A 17,053-nucleotide genomic window follows, 5' to 3' on the forward strand; every position below is an offset into this window, starting at 1 on the left:
CTTTATCAGTTAAGTTTGCCATCTTATATGGGTGCTGTTTGGGCACCCAAAACAATTACAGTAGTAACATCAAAGATCATTGACCACAGATCACCATAACAAATATCACAATAATGAAAAAGTCTGAAACATTGCAAGAATTACTACCAAAATGGTATCAGTAAACTTGCTCAACACAGGGTTGCCACCAACCTTCAGTTTGTAAAACGCACAGTATCTGCAAAGTGCAGTAAAAAAAGGTATGCCTGTATTGTAGATTTTGGTATGTTTTTGTTGTTTTTTCTTCAATAAAATGTTGAAGAAAGTTTAACCTGAAAGTTTAAAGAAGTGGTTTCTTTGGTTTTTCTTTTGTTTTTTGTTTTTTTAATTTCCAAGTGACTGAAATTTTGCTTCAATGTTCTTACTAACATTTACTTCCAATTTCACTTTTTGTGACAGGAGAATGTGGTCTGTAGTATTTCTTCTTTGATGAATTTACTGAGATTTTCTTTTTGGCCTACTACACAATTTCTGTAAAAGTTCTAAGTGTACTTGAAAAGAGACATAATCTAACTGTAGATTTAATTATATGTCAAATAATAATGTTTTATTATTTATATCATTTTTTTCAAACTGGGTCACAAACATGTCATAAAGTCAGTTTCTTGTATCCTGACTAAATGCATATAACTTTTTTTAATGGAGTAGAATAAATAGAAAATTATCAAAGTATCGCTTACAATAAAGCCTCTGAGACCTTTTTTTCAGTTATATATGTCTGTCTAGCAATTGATGTGTTTAGGGTCATAATCTACAATGGGTCTCTTACAGTGGGTTCCAATCAAAAATGTTTGAAAAACACCTTTCTGTATCAATTATTTTTGTGCTCTCTTCTCTATTAAGAGTTTAGACAAGAGAGTTAAAGCCTCATGTTTGTCTTTATTGACTTTGTGCTTTATGTATCCTGCAGTGTTTATGCATTTCATTATTAGAATGCAGTTGTACATATGTCAGTTATATTTTTATTGTAGATATAAATTCTGTTATTAAAAAGTACCTTTCAGGTTTAACACTTTGACATTGTCCATTATTAATAGCATGACTTTCTTTCCTTTACATTTTTTCTTTTTGTCTTTATCTTTTCTTTTGGCCTAAACCTGAAATGTTTCTTCTTTCTCATTTTATCTTAGAGTAGTGTATTAGAAACTACCCTTCAATCTTGTATTCAGTGTATACTTTGTCTTTTTCGAGAGCTTTCATCAGAGGTAGTTTGACTTATCTGAGATGCTAAAGGTCTTTCCCTATCTATTATGGCATTCAAATTAATACAGTCAAGATTTTATAATCTATTATTTTGGTAATTAACCTTTCAAAGAGGCAAATAGATGATGTGCTTTACTAGGTATTCAAAGGAACTGCCTTGAAAGTCAGTTGCCATGTTAGAGAATTGAGCCATGTAGAGCAGTATACAATTAGAATATCAAAAATGCCACATTTACGCAAGTCTGCGGGACAGATAGAAAGGTTTTTTGTGTTTTGGTTTTTTTTTTGAGAACTAGGTGTGTTTCTTTCTTTCTTTGGTTGCACCGGGTCTCTTAGCTGCGGCTTGCAGTCTCCTTAGTTGTGTTTCGCCAGCTCCTTAGTTGCAACAGACAGGCTCCTTAGTTGCGGTTCGCGGGCTCCTTAGTTGTGGAATGTGAACTCCTAGTTGTGGCATGCATGTGGGATCTAGTTCCTTGAGCAGGGATCGAACCCGGGCCCCCTGCATTGAGAGCGTGGAGTCTTAACCACTGCGCCACCAGGGAAGTCCCAGATATAAAGGTTTAAGTGTTTTCATTCTGCTTTGGGAGATCACCTTTATTTATGGATGACCTTTCATAATCTCCCAGTAGTGATTTTTTTGTTTGTTTTTTGAGTGGTTCTTGATCTTGAACCGCTTCGAAAGGTAGAATCAGTGGCAGGTTTAAATCCTCGTTTTGTTTCATGGTAGACTTAGATATGAGAATGGGTAAAAGTATACTGGAAAAGTTTGGGATATAAAATTGTCTTCTCATGCATACCACTAATGGGGAATTTCATTTGGAATTACCCCCTGGAACCTTGGAATCTTCTTGCATATGGTAATGATGTAGGTTCCCATTGCCTTTGGTAGAGAAAATGTCATCTTCTGTCTCTAACACATAGGATTTTTTATTGGTTTTATTTGAAAGGATAGCTGTTTTCCCTCATGTTCCTTTAGCGTTTTGTTTATTCCTGTCGCATGACACAAATTACGACTCACAACGTTGCTACTTATGTACATGGCTACTTGGCTCCTATTATTAGTTTCTTTAGGGCCAGTGGAACTGTGACTGGCCTATTTTGTCCTTCAATACCCCCCACGTCCTGGCACAGTGCCTTCAATACAGAAGGCATTCAGCAAAGTCAGAATTATGTGGTAGCCCATGTCTTTATAATTGTTTCTACTGGTCACCGTTCTTTCCTTCATTTCTGTATTTTTCTTTTTTGCTTCCTTCCTGTCTCCTTTGTGGTGCTGCTTAAAAGTGCTTGTTTGCTTTGGGTCAGAAAGCATCATTGCATCAGGAATATCTTTTTGACCATTGGCTATTAGATATTTTTGCTGCTGTTTACTTCCAAAAATAGTCCAAACAAACAAATCTAAGCTTTTCAGCCCTATTCTAATTCCAGATTATTGACTATATTGGAAAATTGATATTTTATATAAATAAGCTCTTACTGTTTCCCTTTAGTCTTCAAAGTGTGGTCTGTGAACCTTTGAGGTCCCTAAGACCCAAAAGGGTGTCCATAAGGTCAAAACTATTTCATAATAATATTAAGACATCACTTGCCTTTTTCACTATGTTGGTATTTGCACTGATGGTGCAAAAGCAATGGTAGGTAAAACTGCTAGTGCCCTAGCATGAATCAAGGCCAAGATTCCAAACTGTTCTAAACTGTCATTGTATCCTTAAAATTTTTAAATGCCAGTTTCACTTAAGAATGTTCTTGATGAAGCAGTAATTTTTTTTTTTTAAGGATTTTCTTATTTATTTATTTATTTATTTATTTATTTATTTATTTTTGGCTGTGTTGGGTCTTCGGTTCGTGCGAGGGCTTTCTCCAGTTGCGGCAAGCGGGGGCCACTCTTCATCGCGGTGCGGGGACCGCTCTTCATCGCGGTGCGCGGGCCTTTCTCTATCGCGGCCCCTCCCGTCGCGGGGCACAGGCTCCAGACGCGCAGGCTCAGCAATTGTGGCTCACGGGCCCAGCTGCTCCGTGGCATGTGGGATCTTCCCAGACCAGGGCTCGAACCCGTGTCCCCTGCATTAGCAGGCAGATTCTCAACCACTGCGCCACCAGGGAAGCCCCAAAGCAGTAATTTTTAATAAGATGAATATATAATCAAGTTCAAGAAACTCTAGTTCTCCTAGTACTCATTAATAGAATTTTTAAGCACCCCCTCCCCATGCAGTAATACATTTAAATGGCCAGTTTGAAAAGCTTTTTTTTTTTTTTTTTTTTTGGCTGCATTGGGTCTTTGTCGCTGTGCGTGGGCTTTCTCTAGCTGCGGTGAGCGGGATCTACTCTTCACTGCAGTGCGTGGGCTTCTCATCGCAGTGGCCTCTCTAGTTGTGGAGCACAGGCTCTAGGGCGCATGGGCTTCAGTAGTTGCAGCACACGGGCTCAGTAGTTGAGGCACGCAGGCTCAGTAGTTGCGGCACGCGGGCTCTAGGGTGCCTGGGTTTCAGTAGTTGTGGCTCGCGGGCTCTAGAGTGCAGGCTCAGTAGTTGTGGCGCACAGGTGTTTAGTTGCTCCGCGACATGTAGGATCTTCCCGGACCAGGGATCGAACCCGTGTCCCCTGCATTGGCAGGCGGATTCTTAACCACTGTGCTACCAGGGAAGTCCCTGAGTAAAGAAGCTTTTTAAAGAAAAGTGGACAATCCAAATCGTTTTGCAAAAGCCCTTTTCAAGTATAAGAAAGCAGGACACTTTCGTTAAACTGTTAAAATGATATGCATTAAGTTTAGGTCAAATTTTTGATACAGTAAAGATCTAAATTCTTAGTTTTATGTGTGATTTGTCACATATCAGGAATACTATGTAAAAGCAGTGTCCCTAGTACCTTTATACTTATTTTACAGGAATTGGACTATAATTTTATTACTTTACATAATTATCAGAACTTGTAAATGTCTTCATACATATGACAGTTAACATAGCTGTGATTTGTTCCAGAGCAGAGTTTTTCACCCAAGGCACACTCAACATTTATAAAATTGTTCTTTTGGAACAATTTTGTGATTTGCTTTTCGGTAATGTTGCTAGGACTTCATTGCAGGAAGTAAAGTATTTTTTAGTTCACTCCAGGCGATTGGTTATATAGACCTTGGTTAATGTTATTTACAAATATGACTCAGGAGCCTTATGATAATGATGGCTATCATTTCATGACAGTTAATGGGGGGCGAGGCCAAGAGTTTTAGGGGGGGACTTGAGCATCCCCCAGTTTTGGTGTGGGGGGCAGTGAAGTCCTGGAACCAGTCCCCCCAAACCTCACCGATACTGAGGGGTGACGGTATTCACTAAACCAAGACACTGACTACTTTTACTTTAGTATGAATTTCTTAAATCTGATCTCTCCTCAAGTGTATAACGGAGAATAATTTTAGAACTCAGCTCTTTGGAGAGAGGAGACCTCAATAGAATACTATACTCATTTGTTTTGCATAGACGGGTGATGCCAACTTCATTAGTTTGTGAGGGCTGCCGTAACAAAGTACCACAGACTGGGTGGCTTAACCAGCAGACGTTTATTTTCTCCCATATCTGGAAGTTAGAAGTCCAAGATGAAAGTGTTGGCTGGCTCAGTTCCTCGTAAGGCCTTTCTCCTCGGGCTGCAGGTGGCCGCTTTCTCGCTGTGTGCTCACATCACCTTGCATCCATGCACACACATCCTGGGTGCCTCTTAGAAGGACATCAGTCCTTTTGGATTAGGTCACTAACCTAACTGCCTCATTTTAAGTTAGTCACCTCTGTGAAGGACCTATCTCCAAATACATTACATTCTGAGGTACTGGGGGTTGGAACTTCAACATAGGAATTTTGGAGGGGACATAATTTTGTCCATAACACCAACATTTGTGTAAGAGCTAATGTTTGTTGAATACTGGCTGTGTGCGAATTACTGAACCAAGTGCTTAATATGTATCTTCTGATTTTATGTGCACATTAGCCCTGTGATTATTGGCATCTCTATTTTACATCTGAGGGTGCAGAGACTTAGAGAGATTAAGTAACTTAGCTGAGAGATGGGATTGAAATTCAAGTTGTTTGGGCTCTCGTGTCCGTGTTCTCTTAGGCAAGAACTGGGTACTAGGAAGCAAAAGCACAGAGAGAAAAGGGTTAAAATATAAAATGCAAACCTGTTTTGCAGTGTCCACTAAGTTCTTGCTAGTAAGTAACCTGTGAATTGGAAAATCATTTAATGCCAGCCCTGGTTGACTATTAATTTTTTCTTTAAAACTTGGGAGGAATTTTTGGTTTTAGGATGGAAACAGTGAATGAAGCTAAAGATTTTTAGCACATGATTTGTAATTATCAAAAACAAATTTGCTTTATTTTCAAGTTATTCAAAATTCCTTTCTGCTTTTTCTCTTTTGCAGAAGATTCTAGTGTTCCAGAAACCCCAGAAAATGAAAGAAAAGCAAGTATATCGTATTTCAAGAATCAAAGAGGAATTCAATATATTGATTTGTCTTCAGATAGTGAAGATGTTGTTTCCCCAGATTGCTCCAGTACAGTTCAAGAGAAAAAATTCAGCAAAGACACAGTGATTATAGTGTAAGCAACTTAATAGATTCATTATATTTGCATGTATAAGACTTTTTTTGAGAAAAAGTTACTTAAACTGAAAATTTTTGATGACTTCCCCCCTTTTTTGCCTTTTCCTGACTGCATCTTCATCATTTTTCCCTAACTTAAGAGATTTAGAGAGATGTGCGTGGGTGTGTGTGTGAGTGAGAGAGAGAGAGAGACTCTGGATAACTGATTTTTTTTTTTTTCCGGCTGGGCCATGCGCTGTGGGATCTTAGTTCCCCAACCAGGGAGTGAACCCAGGCCACAGCAGTAAAAGCACCAAGTCCTAAGTACTGAACCACCAGGGAACTCCCGTGGTTCTGATTTTCAATAACAAGTTCAGTGAGAGCAAATATTTAAGTTTTTCATTCTCCATAGATAGAGAAATTATTTTCACAAGTACCTTCAGTCACCTGTAACTGCTTTCTGATTTGCTCTTGAATCCTAGAGTCAAATCATTTTAACATTTTTGGGACACATTCATTGAGCTAGCACGGAGCTTTGTATGTTAGATAGAAAAACAGTAAATAAATTAAAAATGCAGTATGTCAGATAATACATATGATGGGCAAACGGAAGGGAAATACAGTGTTTGGGGCCGGGGTAAGGGCATGGTTTCTAAAGTGCATGGTCGGAAAAGGCTTCATCTTCTTAAGACGTGAAGGAGCTAAGACAGGGAGCCGTGTGGATGTGGTGGGAGGCGCATTGGGAGTAGCCTGTTTAATGACCCTGAAGCAGTACTTTGCCTGTTGTTTTTGAGGAAAGTGGGTGGGGGTGGGGGGGAGGGTGGTGGCTAATGATGCGAAGTGAGGGACCTAAGGTCAGAAGGTGAGGAGTGGGATAGGGAAGGAGCTTTCCCATGTTAAGCCCATAGGCTCTTTGGCTTTTATTCTGAACGAGATGGGAAGCTAAAGGAACATATTGAGCAGAGGAGTAAAATGATCTGATCTATATGTTTAAAAGTTTTTAAGGCTGTAGAGGAGTCGTAGTAGAAGCATGAATACTGTTGCAATAACCAAGGCAAAAGATGGTGAAAGCTTAAACCATGCTAGTAGCTATGGGAGTGAATAATAAGTGGTTAGATTCTGAGTATACTCTGAAGGTAAGGTAGAGCAGAGAGGATTTACTGATGGATTTCAAATGGCATGGGAGAGAAGGGAGTCAGGGCTGACCCTAAGATACTTGACCTGAGCAACTGGAAGGATGGAGTCGGCACTAACTGGGGTGAGGAGTGCCGCCTTGGGTGCGGTGGGGGAGCGCCTCCCGAAGGAAAGATCAGCAACTCAGTCTCGGACGTGCTGGGATTGAGGAGGCGCTTAGGCCTCTGAAGTGGGCCTGTCAGGTAGGCAGTTGCATTTGGGACATTCGGGTTCTGGAGAGAGGTCAAGCTTCCACATCTGAATTTACCAGTTGTCAGGATACTTGATATTAAGAGGTACATGATTAGATGAAATCAGTAAGAGACACTAGTATAGCTGGAAAACAGAAGATCTCTTAGTTGAAGGACTTAGGCCAGGCGAACTCTGGATTTTAGGAACAGGAGATGAGAAGAAACTTATAGAAGACTCTAGAAGGGGCAGTCATTGAGGTAAGAAAAAAAGTCAGAAGGTTGTGTGATCAGAAGCTAAGTGAAGAAAGTGTGGCAGAGGTGCAAGAGGTTAACACTGTGCACTCCCAAGATGAGGATTTCCTCTGAAAATGAGCTGCTTTGTGTATATAAGCCCTGATGAACATGCCTTTATCCTGAACGTCACTCTGAAATAAAAAATAGTGATGATCCTGTGTGGGAAATCCTGAGGAAAATTGATATATTAGCACTCCAGATTTTACTTTTTACTTTGAAAAACATGTAAACTTACGGAAAAGTTGCAAGAATAATCACTTTCCACATCCTTTTAAAAAGATTAAGATTCACCCATTGTTAACATTTCCCTGCATTTGCTTGTCACCTTCTTCATAAAATAATAATTAGAATTATTACTGAAACCTTTGCCTCTAATAATTTCACGTTTATCTCCTAAGAACAAGGTCATTCTCTTACATAACAAGAGTAGCATTTCTTTTTTTTTTTTTTTAATTTTGTTCTTATTTATTTATTTTTGGCCACACCTCGTGGCTTGCAGGATCTCAGTTCCCAGACCAGGGATCGAAGCTGGGCCCCATGAGTGAAAGCTCTGAGTCCTAACCACTGGACCGCCAGGGAATTCCCTCCAAAAGTAGCATTTCAAATTCACAAATACTGATTAACGTTGGTACAGTAATATCATCTAATATATAGTCCATATTTAAATTTTACCAGTTATCCCAATAATGTTCTTTATAGTAGTGCTACTCAGAGTACTGGTTTATCAGTAAGGAACGTGCCCTAGAATGTAAATCAATGTACTCATTCCTTCACCGAGAAAGTCTTGTAATGAAAAGAAAAAAAAAAACTGAACTAAGCAATGTGCTCAGTAATGTAGTTGTTTTTCCTTCTGTTTTAAGTTCCTTATCTTGTCGTGGACAGATAACAGACAGTTTGATTTCGAGGACTAGCCGTCAGCCCATGGATCATATTTTGAGTAAAGTTTTTTCCAGCATCATACATTGGGTTTCATTTTTCATGTGTCTTTAGTCTCGTTTAATCTGGAAGTTTCTCAGCCTTTTTGATTCTCATGATAATTGGCCTTTGAAGGTAACAGGCCAGGTTTTTTAGGATGTCTCTCAATTTCTGCACCCCTGTTGTTTCTTCATGATTAAATTTAGGTTAAGTGATAGGAGTGACATAAATGATTTTGTGTCCTCCTCAGTGTGTTATGTTAGGAGGCACACTGATAACCAGTTTGTCTCATTATTGGTGAAGGGAACTTAACCACTCAGAAGCCTGCCAGGTTTCTCCTATAAAGTTAACCATTTTCCCGTTTTTAATGATTAAGTAATCTCTGATGAGATACTTTAAGACTGGGTAAGGATCCTCTTCCTTAGCAGACTTCCCTTCAATAGTTGCAGCATCTATTGATGATTCTTGCCTGAATCCGTTACTACACTGGTAGTTGTGAAATGTGGTATTCTAACTAACAGTCTAGAATTTATACTTTCATTATTTGCTATTCTACTATAGATAGTTTTCCCTTTTCTCCTTATTTATTCATATATTTATTTAGCACAGTAAATACAAAAATGGAATTATAGGTGCTTTTTTGCTTAACATTATAATCTATTACTATAATTACTCATTTTGATGCTGAAATTGCTCAGTTTTGGCAGGGCCCCTTTACATAGACCCTGGTTTTGACAGGTTCCTATCATTTTTTGAGCCTTTCCCTTCTGGCGCAAGATGTTGCAGACTAGTGTTTTCTCTACTCCAAGCCTGAAATTAGAATTAGCCATTTCTCCAAGTAGCACTGGTTCCTTTTTAAAGGAATGGTATTTGGAAATCTGTGGACTAGGTGTGTCCTTTCTTTGCTATTGGGTGAAGCAGGGGATTATGTCATTGCCCTTTTAGCAAGAATGGACTAGGATATAAGAGAACGAGAGAATGTTGTTTGTTTGTTGGTTTGTTTTTTAAATCATGAGTTTATAATAATATATTTCATTCTAATCTACTACTACAAGGCTCCTCCTTGCCTCTTCTCTATATTTCTTTCTCTGACAGTGAGAACTCTGCTTCCACCAATATCATTATATTTGCTGATTTGTTCAATCACTCAATGTACATAAAATAGTTTCAGAATTGCTGTAATCATGCTACTTGACCATTAAGCTCACTAAGAGTTTAAGATTTGTTTATAAGTTTTATTCTGTCTTTAGATGAGGGTGTATGGTTAAAGTACTTGGCTTATTTATTTAAATTTTTCTTTGTTATTCACTTGAAATGTAGTTCAGTTCATTAATTTCTGTGTGTATTCCTTTTAGGGTTTTTCCCTTGTCTCTTTTTAAAAAAATTTTACTTTCAAATATTTAAAATATTAACACAGTTCCAAAAATTAAAACTCCATGTACAGTGTGCTTAGAGAAGTATTAACTTTCCGTCCCTTCTCCTTCTGACCCCTTCCTCCTCCTACCTCAGAACTAACCAGTTTGTTTAGTTTCTAGTCATACTTTGTTTTCCTTTGGTGTATCTTTTCTTCTTGTTTCCTACACAGAAGACAGCACTGTATCTTGTGTTGGGTATGTATAGATATATATGTACATTTATTCTCTGTTTTATTAACTTAGCAGTATATACATCCTGGAAATCATGTCAGCTCATAAAAATCCGTATTCTTTTTCACAACTCCGTAGTACTGCACTGTGTGCACGTTCCATCGTTACAGTCAGTACCCATGCACGGGCCTTTTTGGTTGTCAGGATTTCTTAACCTTGACACTGTTGACGTTTTAGACCAGGTAGTTCTTTGTTGTGAGGGGCTGTCCTGTGCGTTGTAGGATGTTTAGCAGAATCCCTGACCTCTACCGGCTAGATGCCAGTAGCACCTCTCTAGTCAAGACAATCAAAAATGTCTCTAGACATTGCCAAATGTCCTCTGGGGGCAAAATTGCCCCCCTTTTGAGAACCACTGATGTAGATGATAGAAACTCTGGCAATTGATGCAATCTCTCAGGAAGCATTAATAGACACGAAGGAGCTGAAGACGGAATCCTAGGTAATACTGGCAGTTCAAGGAGGTGAAAAAGGAAGAAAGCCTTCTACAGAGATTAAGGACAGGCTCAGAGGTCAAGGGAAAATCAGAAGTAATGATGCTGCAGAACCGCTGGGGTGAGGGTTAGGGTAGGGCCGCCTTTGCAAAGAGTAACAGTGGTGGGAACACAGAGGAGAAGACAACCAGTGAAAGGTTCCGGGGGTTCTGGTTTCTGTTTTTAAATCACGTTTGACATTTTAGAGGGTATTATTGCTCTTAGGACAGTTTCACCGAAGTGGTGGGGCAGAAGATACAAACCAGTAAGTTGGGAACAATATAGGAAACGCTGAAATAGAAAATCAGCCTTGGGCTTCCCTGGTGGCGCAGTGGTTGAGAATCTGCCTGCCAAGGCAGGGGACACGGGTTCGAGCCCTGGTCTGGGAAGATCCCACATGCCACGGAGCAACTGGGCCCGTGAGCCACAACTACTGAGCCTGCGCGTCTGGAGCCTGTGCTCCGCAACAAGAGAGGCCGCGATGGTAAGAGGCCCACGCACCGCGATGAAGAGTGGTCCCCACTTGCCGCAACTAGAGAAAGCCCTCGCACAGAAACGAAGACTCAACACAGTCATAAATAAATAAATAAAAGAACGTGAATTTCTAAAAAAAAAGAAAATCAGCCTTATAAAATTTGTGAAGGAGAGGAGAGTCTGCTATTTCTCTGCTGTGTCCACAGTGCCTAGAACCCTTGGCACACTGAACGAAGTGCAGTCTTGAATGCATTGCAGGCTTGGGAGAAAGAGCTTAAGGAGAGAGAAGATTCAGGAGAGAAGATGGTGGCCAGTTAAGCAGGGCCCTGTAGGAAGTAGAAAGGGCTAGAATGAATCCCTTAGCACTAAGCAGGGACTTCAACAGAAGGGAATAACTTGATCTGAGACTGGATAAAAGAACACAGAGTGGTCATGCTTGTTCTTGTAGATTTTTTTTCTTTTATCTTTAAAGCTTCAGTCATATAAGAAAATAAAATAATAGCTAATGAACACCTATATATACCACCTGCCTTTAACAATTTTTAATGTTTTCCCTTATTTCATTATTTCATTAATTATTATTATTAGCTGAAGTATTTTAAAGTAAATTAAGGATACCCCAACATTTCTTCCCTTAATACTTGCTGTACATCCCACTTCCAAAAAACAAGTACTGTTATCAGTGAACAGTTCTCTACATCATCTAATTCCCAGTTTATATTCAGATTTCATGTCTTTTGTAGCTAGTGTTTCAAACCAGAATCCAAATAAGGTACATTTGGATGTCATGACTCTTAACTATCTTTTGATCTTAAAATAGTCCACTCCCCTCCTCTCCTCTTTTTTAAGGATTTTAACTTATTGAAGAGATCAAGTCTTTTAGACGAAATAGATTTTTCTGATTGTTTCTTCATGATGGTATTGAATTTATTCCTCTGTTATTTGTATTTCCTGTAAATTGGGCATTAAGTCCAAGGCATGATAAGATTCATTGTCAACATGAAGACTTACTACATCAAGGGCACCTCAGTTTGTCCCGTGGAATGGTGATGAATCTGATCGCTAGGTTAGGGTTGTGATGGTCAGAAGATCCAGGACCTTTAAAGTGGTTTATCCAGTACAGGAATGGAAAAGGGTTCAAACCGGAAAGCTTTCATGTTCTCAGCGAGCTAAGACGTAGAATCAGTTAGGGAGCGTGAATGTAGTGAGGCAGAGTGAAAACTTAGAGATGAGTGCATAAGGAATGAAAAGGCTGGGTGTATTGGAAAGGGAGGTACATGTAATTGTCTTCAAATACTGACGTCCAGACAGAGTGTTAAAAGAAGAGATTTATTTTACCTTGTTACTTTAGAACGGTTTTTCAGAGCAAGGTTCAAGAAGTCAGCCTAGAATCTTGTTAAAATACATATTCCTCATCCTTCACAATCTGCTTTTATATGTTTTCAGGGGATTCTTAGGCATAACCGGTGCCCTAACAGGTACAGTTGAACTAACATGAATAAAGTATAGAGAAGTTACTAAAATACAGGTCCTGGATATGTGTCTAAGAGAGCTGTCCAAAAATAAAATTAGCTGCATAGCAAAGTCTGCATTCTCTGGCACTAGGAATATACTTAACTATATTTCTTTCTTTGATTTTTATAACTTCTGCCCATTTGTTATACTTCTGCTTTTTGATCTTCAGAATGCTTACTGTGGTAGAAAATCACAATTTCAAAATGAGATTTTTTTTTTTTGTTTGGAAATATACGAGTGAAATTTGGCTCACAATGTCTTTTATATAGGATAAACATATGAAGTGAAATGTAATGAGATTAAGTTAGTTGTTGTTGCACGAAGCCTTATATAAAATAAATGCTCCCCGTCTGTGGAAGAAGTGTTTTGTTCCTGGTAGACAGTCTGATATTGAATGGGGCCATTCCGATTTTAACACTTAGATTCTTTTTTTTTTTTTATATGTTTTTTTTTTAAATAATTAATTTACTTTTTTTTTTTTTTTTTTTTTTAATTTTTGGCTGTGTTGGGTCTTTGTTTCTGTGCGAGGGCTTTCTCCAGTTGTGGCAAGCAGGGGCCACTCTTCATCGCGGTGCGCGGGCCTCTCACCATCGCAGCCTCTCTTGTTGTGGAGCACAGGCTCCAGACGCGCAGGCTCAGTAATTGTGGCTCACGGGCCCAGTTGCTCCGCGGCATGTGGGATCTTCCCAGACCAGGGCTCGAACCCGTGTGCCCTGCATTGGCAGGCAGATTCTCAACCACTGCGCCACCAGGGAAGCCCCAACACTTAGATTCTTATCACCTAGCTAGGATATGAAAATTCTTTTATCTTTGTACTAGTGTATGCTTCAGAATTTCTCAGGAGCAACATGACAACACTCATCTTTTATTCAGGGTACAGGTGAAAAAGTAGGAAAGAGAAAGTGGGCGTGCAATGGATGAGTATGGATCTTAACAAAATAAGTGCAGGTTTTTGCTGTTCTTTTCTATCCCAGCCCAGATAATTTGAGATATGTTCAAAGTATGCTGACTTTGGGAATGTAGATTTATATGCACAACTGTACTGAAATGAAAAAAGTCGTTTCAATCTTTGACAGGTATAGATTGCATTTATTATTGAAAAGAACTGCAAATATACTGTATTTTATATATACATATATATACATTATAATGAAATAACTTTAGTAATACATTAAAACACTGTTTTTTTCCCTCTGAAAATATTTTTAGTTCTGAGCCATCTGAAGATGAAGAGTCTCAAGGCCTTCCTGCCATGGCAGGTAGAAATAATAATGATATTTCAGAATTGGAAGACCTTTCGGAATTGGAAGACCTTAAAGATGCTAAACTTCAGACCTTGAAGGAACTTTTTCCGCAGAGAAGTGACAGTGATTTACTTAAGGTTATATACCCCTTTATAGTAATTGGATATTATAGTTGTATTGATGATTAAAATGTCTCCTATATCCAGTGCTGTATTTAGTGGATAGTCATTTTTCTAAAGATATCTTATGTTTAAAGATAATTATTAACTTTAATATTTAATAAAGGCAAATGCCAGAGATTTACTTGTTGAGTCTTATAGTAGCTGAGGTTTATTCACCTATAAATAGTATAATCTGGGCTTCTCTGTATCTCACATAGGTTGTGAAGTTTTTTGTGTTTGAATGGTTCTGAAATGGGGACAACCTTCCTCCCTCCACCTCTCACTAGAAACTCAGAAATGTCAGGAAGCTTTTTTTCTTTTTTTCCCCGGAAATAACAAGGAGTTGTTGCTGTTCACATTTAGTGCGTGTGACCAGGGATGCTTAACGCCCTACAATACTGAGGCCAGTCCTGCATAACAGAAGAATTGCCTGCCAGTAGCACCCTTGCCGAGAAGTATTGATTAAACTGTAGAAACAAAATAAGTGGCTGTAGTTGGACTGTTATAGGTATCTATGTCTTATTATAAAAGGACATAAAAACTCACCATTCCATTAAGTTTTAGATAGAGAATAAACCTCTGAAGGTTAGTAAATAGTTTATCCCTAGCTCTGCCACTTAGTAATTGAATGATCTTCGGGGAATCATTTAATTATAGGTGCACAGTTTTTTCTCCTTTGTATTGATCATCACCACCATCCACCCACCCCCGACAATTCCCCTTCCCCAAGCTGAGGCGTAGGAGGTACCGTATCTGTGTGGGCTTGGCAGGTAACCCTGAAGTGGTGGACACTGGCACATAACCCTTTGTAAGAGGGGTAGCTGCTCCTTGGCTTCTGTAAGATGCGACCATGTGAAATCAGTGACAGCCTGTTTTTATCAGATAGTTCAGATTTTCAAATAAAGTGAAAGGGCTGGATTTTTATTTGGTGTTGATCATCAATTTAACAGCTTTATTGAGATAACAGATTACATGCCGTAAAGATCACCTATTTAAAGTGTATAATTTATTGGGTTTTAGTATATTTACAAAGTTGTGCAACCATCACCATAATCTAATTTTAGAACATTTTAATCATTCCAGAAAGAAACCTTCTACCCATTAGCAGTCACTCTCCATTTCCCTCCCCCAGTCCTAGACAACCACTGATTTCTGTCTTTATAGATTTGCCTATTCTGGACATTTCATATAAGTGGGAACATAGAATGTGTGATCTTTTATGACTGACTTCTTGCACTTAGTGTAAGGTTTTGAGGTTCTTTCTTGTTGTATCGGTACTTCATTCCTTTTTATGGTAACTAAAGAAAGACAAAACCAAAATACCATTCAGGTCAAGCAAAGCATGTCTGAACCAAAAATGGTCCTAGGGCTGCTAGTTTGAACTCTTTAAGTGTAGATTATATTATTCCTTTGTTCTCTGGTATATTTATTATGAATCTTTTTTTCCCAGGTCATTTTGATACCTTCTTACTGTTAGCTAAATGAAACTTTAATGGTATCTTGGGTCTACATTTTCCCCTTCTAGTAGCATAATTTGCCTCCCAATGGGGTTTTTTCCTAGAAAAAGAAGGAACGGATGTAGCCACTAGTAGCAACACTTAAAAGTGTTGGAAAGAACTTTCAGCAGAATAAACATGATGGAGTAGTAAAATATTCAACATAAAGAAACAAATCTCAGTTTAAAAATACTTTAGCTTGATTGCCAGTTTTTCGGGTAGTTCAAGGGGATTTATTTCCTATAGAAACATTTATCTCTAATTTTTTAATTACAGTGGAAAAATAGGATCGATATCAATAAATGAACTTTGTATGTATATTTCAGTAGTATCTGAAATTTGGGGAATTTAGCCTATCACTTGCTCAAAACAGCACTCTGTTGAAGTAATCTGGATTTCAAGTGATCTCCCATCATTTCAAAAGATTTAAAGGTGACATAGGTTACTCTACAAAGGCTTTTAGACCCACATAAAATAATTCAGGAAGTTATAAAATATAAATTTAGTCCTAGGCTTGATAAGACTATGCTTTGACTGTTTTGAAAATGAGGATCCAAGATGAGGAAAACTAGTATAGAAAAGAGCATTATCAATTTGTTTTGAGGCTATTTAATTTAATACAAAAATAGCTTATTTTAAAAAGTGAGATCTTTTTAAAACAAGTAGCTCATTGAAAATACAGGAAACTATAGCAAGAGAAAAATACGGATATTTAGTTTTTTCTGAAATCCAAAATGTTACAGAACAGTATTAAAAAATAGTATTTTGAAACTGTTAATTATGTAAGCCATATAATATGTTCTCGAACAAATTCAAGCAATTTAATTTAGAGCAATTTAGAAATAGAGCAAATTTCAAGAGTCCTTTATCCCACTCAAGAAGTATTAGATTTAAAAAAAATTATGCCAGAATTGTGGTTTATTTTAAATGTCTGTCAGTGTCTCTCTCTCTCTCCCTCCTTCCCTCCCTCCTCCCTCTCTCTTTCCCTCTCCTTCCCTTCCTTTCTCTCCCTCTCTCTTTCCCTCTCCTTCCCTTTCTCTCTCTCCCTCCCTCTCTCTCTCTCTCTCTCTCTCTCTCTCTCACACACACACACACACACACACACACACAGTGCCTGGACTCACTCATAGGTAGGAAGTTTTTGAGACTTTAGTGCACAGCCTTGCAATTAAAATAACAAAACCTTGAATACACTGTACATAGACTATGTTTTATTTTTTGCTTTAAAGTGGTGTTAAGTAAATCTAATACATTTTAAGGTATGCTTAGGTAAGTTCAGACTTTTTAGATAAACCAGATTTTCTGAAAATTTATCATAGGATTTAATGAACTTAAGCTAATATGTATATTTCTCCACTTTGTGTATATTTAGTATATTCGTTCTTCAATATTTGGTAACTTTGTGAAATAATTCTTAAAGTATTATTTTTAAAACATTAATCTTTTCTCATTTTGTTAGTTAATTGAATCAACCAGCACTATGGATGGAGCAATTGCTGCTGCCTTGCTGATGTTTGGTGATGCAGGTATGCCTGACTTAGTTTCACCCCATGCTGACTTAACTAGTTACATAATAAATATCTTCTCATTTTAATATTACTCTTTAATTTACCAAGCTCCTTCATGAATTCTTATAGGAACCTTAGGAGGTATTAACAGCTTCAGGGTTTT

General features: G+C 38.2%; 1 protein-coding gene across 5 annotated transcripts in view; it reads left to right on the forward strand.

Annotated features, from left to right (window-relative positions):
* The window catches only part of SMARCAD1 (SWI/SNF-related, matrix-associated actin-dependent regulator of chromatin, subfamily a, containing DEAD/H box 1), a 70,876-nt gene that overhangs the window by 11,330 nt on the left and 42,493 nt on the right, over positions 1 to 17,053 (forward strand). For all 5 annotated transcript variants that reach the window (XM_057547017.1, XM_057547019.1, XM_057547018.1 and 2 more), the window contains 3 exons: positions 5,645 to 5,822; positions 13,691 to 13,862; positions 16,842 to 16,908. In XM_057547017.1, the coding sequence (XP_057403000.1) occupies positions 5,645 to 5,822; positions 13,691 to 13,862; positions 16,842 to 16,908 (417 nt within the window). The remainder of the gene's footprint in view (positions 1 to 5,644; positions 5,823 to 13,690; positions 13,863 to 16,841; positions 16,909 to 17,053) is intronic.

The sequence above is a fragment of the Balaenoptera acutorostrata genome, chromosome 5 (assembly GCF_949987535.1).
Source record: "Balaenoptera acutorostrata chromosome 5, mBalAcu1.1, whole genome shotgun sequence".
NCBI lineage: Eukaryota > Metazoa > Chordata > Mammalia > Artiodactyla > Balaenopteridae > Balaenoptera > Balaenoptera acutorostrata.